Below are 10082 nucleotides of genomic sequence, written 5' to 3' on the forward strand. Positions count from 1 at the left end.
TCAGCTCTCCTTTTTTTTTACTGTAAATGTAAATCATATTCATTATTTTTAAAATGCAGACATTATACCCAAAAAAATCACCCTTTATAGTTTGAAGTCTATCCTTCAAGACTTTTTTCTATACATATATAATTACATGCTTTCAAAAATGGAATCATACCAGACATGCTACTTTAGGTCTTGTTTCCCATTCATTAAATATAGATGTAAAGTTGAAATTAAAAATTTTGTAATTTTAATTATTACTATATAGGGAATAATATTTTAATGATAAGTAGTATTTTGGTGGTAAGGAATTTTTAAAATTAGTTTTGATTACTATTTAATAGAGTAATATTTTTAAGTATTGGTGTTCCAGAATTTACCCTTTCCTACCAATGACACTTCAATTGTTTCCAAATTGTCGCCACTGTAACAGTCCTCATACACACATCTTCTCTCAGGATCAATTCCTAAAAGTAGGATTTGTATGCCAAAGGGAACGTACATTTAACATTTTGCATTATTCCCAGAAGTGAATAAGAGAGCCCCTTTCCCCTTACTCTAGTAAATATAATTTTCATTCTTTTTTTAAAGTCCATTTTCATGTTTTATTTCATACTAGGGAGAGAGCGAGAGCGAGAGAGAAAGAGAGAGAGAGAGAGAGAGAAAGCGAGCGAGCAGGGGAGGGCCAGGGAGAGAGGGAGTCCCAGAATCGGAAGCAGGCTCCAGGCTCTGAGCTGTCAGCAGAGCCCGACGCAGGGTTCGAACCCACACACTGTGAGATCATGACCTGAGCTGAAGTCCGTCACCCATGCGCTCCTAATTTTCCTTAATAGCAGCAGAAATAGTCCTGGATGAATGGCCAGAGAGCACACCTCCCAGGCCGGAGGAGAGCCACACTACCCTAGGAGTATCACAAGCCACAGCGTTCCTGTCATGTGCGGGCACCGCCGCCAGGTGGCGGGGAGGAGGCCCGCGAGGACCCGGCGGGATCCGGAGGACGGGGAACACCCGCTCGTGTCCGTAGGTCACGGCGAGCCGCCCCCGCCCCGGCGAAGACCGGGGAGGGACTGCGGGGGGAGACGGGCCCCGGGCCCAGAGGGCTTGAGGGCAAGGGTCTGGAGACGGATTTCGGCGTCGCAGGGAAAAAGATGCGGGTTGTGTAAACGGAGGCTGCAGCGGCCCCGTCCGCGCCCCACCTCGCGGGGCGCCCTGCCGGAGGGGGCGGGCGGGCGCCGGGCCGAGTGAGGGGAGCGCTCGCGTCTCGGATTCGCGCCTCCGGGAACTCACGGGCGGAACGGGCTGCGGGGACGCGGGCCTCCGCCGGCAGCGCTGCCTCTCCCGGCTCGGATCCCGGGGGTGGTGTCGGTTGGAAAGGCTAGAGCGGTTGGGATCGGACCGAAAGCCCCTCGCCCCGCTTAGTGGCCGCCGACCTGTGCAAGTCACGGGACCTCTATGCGAATGGGCTCCTCTTCTATGAAATGGGATCACTGACGGTACCACCTCAGTGAAGACAGTTGTGAAGATCAGTTGTGAGGATTAGTTGAGATAATTCATGGTGGCTTGTAAGTTTTTTGCACTCTCCCTAAAAACACCCCGCTATTCAAACACCCAATACAGTTGGCTTATTAATTTCCTGTAGGCTACAGAGGAGTAGAAGAGAAGATTGATCTCAGTAGAGATTTGCTGTATTCCATTCTCTCCGTGCACCCTCTAGTCCTTTGTCCCAAGTCCAGAAAGAAATGTTATAAACCATGCTCGTCATCTCAAGGAGCCCACCAGTAACTGAGGAGTCATGAATGGTACACAAGCAGGAAAATTACTTCAAAAGTCTTACCAGTGTTCACAGACACTAGCATCCGACTGTTCTCCTGGGAAAAGGCGTGCCAGCCCCTCCTGGCCATCTATGAGCTCTTACAGAGCCCTGGGTCCACCTGGCACTTCTTGCTCACTTCCCTGTTCCAGTTCCCAGTTGAAGGAGATGGATGAGCCCCCTCTAGGAATGAGGGCGCGGCAGGCGGCGGGAAGCTAGGCTTTGTGTTGGCAGTTGCCATGGTTTTGCTCAGAGTTCTGGAGCCAACCTGTCCACTCCCTCCTGAGACAGGTCACAGAAGCAGTAGGTCAGAAGCCTGAGGGGACATAAGGAGTGTCACTCTGGAGTCCCCTAGTGCACCTGTTGAGATGGAGGCCTCAAATGAGCAAGAGGGTGAAGGGGACAAGACCCTAAAGAAGGTGAAGTGGGCTAGGGATGTGAAGGAGGAAAGAAAGAAGTTCCTTGAGGGGCTAGTGTTGGAAAGCCGAAAACATGAAGTTGAGGGAAGGAAAGAAGGAAAAATGGTGACATACATGAGTTAGCAGGAGACCGAAAGGTCAATTCATTCAAACAAAGGTTTATCAAAGGCATGTATTCCTGGCAAGATGATTGTTGGTTATGGAAACACAAGGGCTCATGTGTGTATGTATTTGTGTGTACACTTGCATTATGGTCTGTGTGTGTGGTGTGTGGTATGTGTGTGGGGGGCGTGTTTATGGACTTGATCAGCTAGAGTCCCCTCTCTCTGGGGCCTGGAGGAGCCTGAGTTACATGCTCTTTCCATTTACTTTCTTCCCTTTCCCTGGTCCCTCCCTTCGGAGTGGTCTGGGCCTGGATCTTCCTTGTTCCCCCTGAACACGGGCAGGAATTAATGCTTCCGTTTCTGCGAGGGTTTTGAAAGGTCAGGTGCAAATCCTACCATATCAGTCTAATCCTATGCTCTGACTTTAAGTATTATTTCATAGCCACTTTGTCTTCGTTAATTTTCAGCTTTTTGGGTGCCCACTTTTGCTGTCAGAAGGCTTCTCCTCATTACCCCCACTGTCGTGTGGTTTTCGGGGTGCCTGTTCTCATGGCGTGATGCTAAGCTTAGAGGCGGGCCTGGGGCTTAGACACTCAGTAAATGTTTCTTTGAATGAATGAATAAATGACTCTCTGCTCATTTCCCCAAGGAGTTCTTAAATCTCTTGGTGCCTCAGAGTGTCCTCATCTGTAACCAGAGATAATGATATTGAACCTCACAGAAATTTGTGAGAGAATAAAATGAGTTCATGTTTATCAAGTGATTTGTAAGATTAGCTCCTATTGTGTGCTATAATTCTTATGAAAGAAATGTGTAGGGAATTCTAGGTCTCCTAAGCAGGGATCTTCAGGGATGGGTTTCCTTGCTAGGGCTTACTTGCTTCAGGCCTGAGCCAAGAAGGAGTCCCTAGGGAAAATGGAGAAGGGCTTTGGCTGGAATTTGGACCGCTGGTTGCCCAGCACTGCCCCTCAGGAGCACCCGCCTAAGCTCCCCAGCTGACCACTGTCCCCTGCAGGTGACAGATGACCTGGTGACAGGTCCACCCTGCTTAGAGAAGAGCCCTGGCACCACCCCTTCTGGAGACTCACTTGTCCGCCATGCCAAGGGCCTGGGCCAAGACACCTTCAAAATTGTGAGTAAGGGGCCAGCCCAAGACCCTGTCTCTTGTTCCCTACAGGTTAAGAGACCTGGGCCTCAGAACCATAGTTTATTGTCTCACTTGTCATGCTCTTGGGAGGGAAGCGGGACAAGAGCTTGACTGGAGCCTCTTTACTTAACCCACTTAACACTTCGTGGCTCATAAGAGTTTCTGGTTACCTGGGGCTGCCCATCTGTCTTTTTCTCCTATGACCCTTCACTTGACCTGTTGCCTCCTCAGTGTAAAGAATATCTTAGGCCACTGAAGACGTTCCTTCGAAAGTTACACCTGCCCAGGGACCTTCCCCAGAAGAAGAAGCAGAAGTACATGAAGCAGAGCCTGGTGGTCCTAGGGGACCACATCAACACCTTTCTGCAACACAACTGCCGCCCCTGGGAAATCAAGCACTGGCGGAAGTAGGACAGCCTCCTTGCCCTGCCGCTATCCCCGCTCCCGGGCCACACGCCTTCCGCGCCCCTGATTCAAGGTCCCGCCTCAGTCAGGATCCCTGAGTCCGGGGCACCTGGGTGGCTCAGTCAGTTAAGCGTCCGACTTCGGCTCAGGTCATGATCTCACGGTTTGTGAGTTTGAGCCCCGCGTCGGGCTCTGTGCTGACAGCTCAGAGCCTGGAGCCTGCTTCCGATTCTGTGTGTGTGTCTCTCTCTCTCTGCCCCTCCCCTGCTCATGCTCTGTTTCTCTGTCTCAATAGTAAAATAAAATAAATAAATAAAATAAAATTTAATAATAAAATAAAATAATTCCAGGATCCTGGAATGAGCATAGTGAAAAGGGAGAGGGGGGAATAGGGTCCTCCAGTTACTCAGGGCAGCCGCGGACACGGTGGACAGAGGACTCCCCTGACTCTGTGGAGAATGACCGCTGACTGAACAACTGCCGTGCGGAGGGGGGGGGGCCATCACCAGGATGGGGTGTTCAGGGTCTAGTACGTCTCCGTCTCTCCACATCCCCAACCAAATCCAAGGAGGCAGCATGTGGTCCCCTCCTCCCTGGGTGGGTCCCGGACACAAGAGAGATGCCGAAGGGAGAAGGGCTGTGCCCGGCCTCCCTCAGCCTTGGTTTCTCCCCTGCAGGGCGCTCTGGCGATTTGTCTCTCTCTTCTCAGAACTGGAGGCAAAACAGCTTCGCAGGCTCTACAAGTACACCAAGAGCAACCAGGCGGCCAAGTTCCTGGTGAGACCATCAGCAAAGCTCCTCTCCAGGCCAAGCTGAGGGTGGGCTGGTGTCTTCTTGGATTGCGGTGGGGAGGCTTCAGGCTGAGGGTCCAGCATCCTTCCAGTCATTTCCACACTCACTGCCTCAGGGAGACCCCACTGCCCCTACCTTGACCCCTACAGGAGGCAAAGTGGGGCTGGAGAGGACAGAGGCTCAGCTTCAGGTTTTCGATACTTACTCACTCTTCACACCGACACCCTGATGTTAACAAGGGCAGGGACCTTCCTGAGAAGCTACGGGTGGGGACGGTTCACACCAGGCAGAAAGGCACAGCTAGTCTGGGGACGGCTTCAAGGACCATTGACATAGCCTGCCCTGGCTTTGGCCGAAAACAGTGACTCTCAAATATTTTGGTCTCAGGTCATGTTCACCCCCTTAAAAACCATTGAGAACTCCAAAAAGCATTTATGTAGGTTATATCTATTGCTATTTGCCCCATTCGAAATTAAAACTAAAGAAAAAAATTCAAAATAAGTACTTACTAATCCAATTAAAAATAAAAGCAAGGAGCCCATTACATTTTAACATAGATAATTTGTATGAGAAATATCTATATTTTCCGAAACAAAAAATTAGTGAGAAGAGTAGCATTGTTTTACGTTTTTGCAAATGTCTTTAGTGTCTGGCTTAATGGAAGACAGCTCAGTGGGGTTCTCATATCTGCTTCTGCAGGCTCATGTGTGATTTGGCTGAAGTACATGAAGAAAACCCAGACTGCACAGATGGATAGTTAGAGACGGGAGGAATATTTTATTGGCTTTTTCAGACAGTTGTGGATATTTTTTAAATTTTATTTATTTTGAGAGAGAGGGAGCGAGCAAGGGAGGGGCAGAGGGAGAGAGAGAGAGAGAGCGCAGACTCCACGCTCAGTGAGTAGCACAAGGCGGGGCTCGATCTCCTGACAGTGAGATCACCCCCTGAGCTCATATCAAGAGTTGGACGCTTAACTGACTGAGCCACCCAGGTGCCCCTGGATATTTTTCTTTGATACCACACCAAAACTCAACAAGTGTCAGTTACTTAATAGCAGTGTGGAATCTGAAACCATATCAATGAATGTTATAAAATACTTTTTTTTCTTTTTTAGCAGTTTTAGGTTTACAAAAAAGTTGGGTGGAAAGTTCAGATATTTTCCATATACTGCCCTTTTTTGTTTCCCTTATTATTGGCATCTTGCATGAGAGAGGTACATTTACCACCGATGGTGAGCGGTATTGACACATTATTAACTAAACAATGTCCGTGGCTTACATTGGGGCTCACTCTTCGTGTCGTACATTCTCTAGGTTTTGACAGTTGCGTAATGACGTGCATCCACCAATGCAGAGCTCGCCTGCTGACTTTGCTGCCGTAAAACCCCCTGCGCTCCGTGCATTCATCCCTTCGCTCTTTCCTTCCAAACTCCTGGCAACCACTGATCTTGTCCTGTCTCCATGGTTTTACTTAGTCCAGAATGTCAGATAGTTAGAATCACACAGTACGTAGCCTTTTCAGATTTCTGTATCAATGACTTTTTCACAGTGGGTTACATTAGACCCCATAGGTTTCTCTCTTGCACTTTGGGTAGACTCCACTTCTCAGGGGGTCAGTGAGGTCAAAATACTTCACAGAGCACTCTTTGAGAATCACTCGTTCAAAATCATAATCATAGGGAACAGTTTCTATGTTCTAGTACTTTATGTTCCCTCCTGTGATCTTCAAAAGTAACCCTACCTGGTAATTAGAAATAGTGTTCACAGTATGTAAATAAAGATGCCAAAAGCAGAGAGAGAGGTAGAGTAGCCTGACCCAGAGCACACAGCAAGGAGAGGGAAGAGCCGGGTTCAAACATCTGGTTCAGAGGGAGCCCTGCTCTAACTATGGCGCCTCACTCTTACTGGGCAGCTTTACCCAAACCCTTTCCCCTTTTGGGGTCTCTGTTTCTTCCTCTGAACATGAACGGGTGGGTGGTTTCAGTGATTCCTCCTCTGAATACAAGGAGTTGTCATGTCAGAGATTTCTGGATTTCACTGGCCAGGAAAGTCTCAAAAGATAATTTCAGGTTCTCAATTTTAATTTTGCCAAGGACTTTAAAATAAGTACCATTGCTTCATTACAAATAAATGCATAAGACTCTGTAGTTCTAGGCGAACAGACACATGAAAAGATGTTCAACATCACTCTTCATCAGGGAAACACGAATCAAAGCTACAATGAGGTATCGGCTCACACCGGTCAGAACGGCTAACATTAACAACTCAGGAAACAGCACGTGTTGGGGATGCGGAGAAAGGGAATCTCTCTTACATTGTTGGTGGGAATGGAAACTGGTGCAGCCACTCAGGAAAACAGCATGGAGACTCCTCAAAAAGTTAAAAATAGAATTGTCATAAGTTCCAAGAATTGCACTAGTAGGTATTTTCCCGAAGAATACAAAAATACAGGTTAAAGGGGCACATGCACCCCGATGTTTATAGCAGCATTATCAACAGTAGCCAAACTGTGGAAGGAGCCCAAATGTCCAGTGACTGATGAATGGATGAAGGAGATGTGGTACATATATACAATGGAATATTAGTCATAAAAAAGAATGAAATCTTGCATTTATGATGATGTGCATAGAGCTAGAGTGTATTATGCTAAGTGAAATAAGGCAATCAGAAAGACAAATACCATATGATTTCACTTGTGGAATTTTTTTTAATGTTTATTTATTTTGGGGGGCATCTGGGTGGCTCAGTTAGTTAAGTATCCAACTCTTCATTTTAGCTCAGGTAATGATCTCATGGTTCGTTAGATCAAGCCCTGAGATGGGTTCTGTGTTGACAGTGCAGGGCCTGCTTGGGATTATCTCTCTCCCTCTCTCTGTCCCTCCCCTGCTCATGCTTTTTCTCTCTCTCTCATTCAAAATAAATAAATAAACTTAAAAAATAATAATATTTATTTATGTTTGAAGGAGAGAGAGATAGAACATAGTGGGGGAGAAGCAGAGAAAGAGGGAGACAGAGAATCCAAAGCAGACTCCAGGCTCTGAGCTGTCAGCACAGAGCCTGACTCAGGGCTTGAAGTCAGGAGCCAGGAGATCATGACCTGAGCCGAAGCTGGAAGCCGGACACTTAACCAACTGAGCCACCCAGGTGCCCTTCACTTATGGAATTTAAGAAACAAAACAGTTGAGGGAAGCCTGTTAGTTAAATGTCAGTCAGTTAAATGTCCAGCTTCGGCTCACGTCGTGATCTCCCAATTCATGAGTTCAAGCCCTGAGTTGGTCTCTGTGCTGACAGCTCAGAGCCTGGAGCCTGCTTCGGATTCTCTGTCTCCCTCTCCATCTGCCCCTTTCCCCATTCAAGCTTTGTCTCTCTCTATAAAAAATAAATAAACATTAAAAAAATAAAAACAGATGAACATGTGGGAAACCAAAAAAAAAAAAAAAGAGAGAGAGAGAGAGGCAAATCTAAGACTCTTAACTATAGAGAACAAACAGGGTTGCTAGAGGGAAAGTGGGTGGGAGGACAGGCTGGATGGGTGATGGGTATTGAGTAGGGCATTTATTGTGATGAGCACTGGGTCTTATATATGAGTTGACAAATCATTAAATTCTACTCCTGAAACGAATACTACACTATATGTTAACTAAATAGAATTTATTTATTTATTAAGAAATTTTTTAAATGTTTATTTATTGGGGGGGGGGAGGGGAAAGGGAAGGAGAGGCTCCAAAGCAGGCTCTGTACTGACAGCAAAGAGCCCGATACAGGGCTCTAACTCACAAACCGTGAGATCATAACCTGAGCCGAAATTGGATGCTTAAACTGAGCCACCCAGGAGACCTGACTAGCTAGAATTTAAATAAAAGCTTGAAAACCAACAGAAGAAGCTACTAGAATGATAAAAAGAGTTGGAGAACATATATCAAAGTAAAGAACCACCCAAGAAGAGACAGCTGGCAGCCTGGCCTTGGTGTCCTGCTTTCTCTCCCATACCTGTGAGCCTTTCCTCCTACCGACTAGGCGCTTGTGAGGTGCAGCCAGATGGCAGGCATTTCCTAACAAGGGCAGGGCTGGGGCTCTGGAATGTGGGGCCCTGTCATCTCTACACTCTCCTCACATTATGGGTCCGTTGCAGGTGTCGTCCTGTCCCCTGGGCGCCCCCAAGAGCTCCTTGCTGGCCAACCAGGAAGACAGTCTGCCCAAGCTCTGCAGTGCCTGGGGGCTGCATGGCAACATCAGTGGCATGAAGGAGAGGCTGTCCAAGTTGCAGGCGCTGGGCCAAGGGGCCTCCCTCCTGGGGGAGCCCCGATCCCGGGCCCAGGTCATGAAAGGTAATGCCCCTTCCACGTGGGAGCTGTGCCTGGAGGAGGGGCCTCACCCACAGCACCACATGCCCCCCCTCAGCAGCCTGACACATTTCCCTTTCCATCTTCTCTCTAGCCCTCCATTTCTCTTTCTGTCCATTTTCCTTTCTCTTCTGCATTTTTTTCTTTTCTCTTTTCTCTATGATAAGCAGGTATGCTTATCATAGAAAGTTTGAAATGTACAGATAAGTATAAAGCAGAAGAGGGGAAATCACCCAGAGGCCATGACAGTTAATATGTGGGTGTGTTTCCTTCGGTTTTCTGTATGATTTCCTTCCGGAGGTCTCATGATACATACAGTTTTGGTTCCGGCATTTTTCAGTTAATTTCAGTTTATTTTTTTTTATTTAAAAACTGTTTTTGACTGTTTATTTATTTTTGAGAGAGAGAGGAGAGAGAGAGAACACAAGTCAGGGAGGGGCAGAGAGAGATGGAGACAGAACCGGCAGTAGGCTCCAGCTCTGAGCTGTCAGCACAGAGCCCAATGTGGGACTCAGACTCACAAACTGTGAGATCATGACCTGAGCTGCAGTCGGACGCTCAACTGACTGAGTCCCCCAGGCATCCTTTCAGTTAACAGTTTAATTTTTTTTTATGGTTTATTTATTTTTGATACAGAGAGAGACAGAGCATGAGAGGGAGAGGGTCAGAGAGAGAGGGAGACACAGAACCGGAAGCAGGCTCCAGGCACTGAGCTAGTGGTCAGCACAGAGCCTGACGCGGGGCTCGAACCCACAAACATGAGATCTGACCTGAGCCGAAGTTGGAGGCTTAACCAACTGAGCCACCCAGGTGCCCCTCAGTTAACAGTTTAAATGAAGGCACTTTCCCAGAAGACTACAAGCAGAGACAGTTTCTAGCAGCCAGGAGTAGGGACTCCAAACGGGCAGGAGATCTGCTCCCAGTGTCAGGTGGCTGTGGGCTAAGGGAGCGGTTCAGTCCCATGGTGGGGAGAAAGTTGAGTCAGATGGCCTGGGGATGGCCTTCCCAGCAGCTCTGGCCTCTGCAGTGATTGCACCGCGTGGCCTCTGGACGGGGGCTGTGGGGTTAGGGAACAGAG

At 47.9% G+C, this 10082-nt stretch overlaps 1 protein-coding gene across 2 annotated transcripts in view; it reads left to right on the plus strand.

Moving 5' to 3' along the window:
• The first annotated feature begins 817 nt into the window (after positions 1–817).
• C17H17orf64 (chromosome 17 C17orf64 homolog) overlaps positions 818–10082 on the plus strand; it is an 11845-nt gene continuing 2580 nt past the window's right edge. Inside the window, exons 1-5 of one of the 2 annotated variants that reach the window (XM_029927698.1) lie at positions 818–1005; positions 3334–3450; positions 3697–3872; positions 4548–4647; positions 8794–8989. In XM_029927698.1, coding sequence (XP_029783558.1) covers positions 841–1005; positions 3334–3450; positions 3697–3872; positions 4548–4647; positions 8794–8989 — 754 coding nt within the window. In that variant the 5' untranslated portion in view covers positions 818–840. Of the gene's footprint in view, positions 1006–2073; positions 2215–3333; positions 3451–3696; positions 3873–4547; positions 4648–8793; positions 8990–10082 lie in introns of those variants that run through there. The other variant, XM_029927699.1, reaches the window with a different exon arrangement.

Source organism: Suricata suricatta, chromosome 17 (assembly GCF_006229205.1).
Source record: "Suricata suricatta isolate VVHF042 chromosome 17, meerkat_22Aug2017_6uvM2_HiC, whole genome shotgun sequence".
Classification (NCBI taxonomy): Eukaryota; Metazoa; Chordata; class Mammalia; order Carnivora; family Herpestidae; genus Suricata; species Suricata suricatta.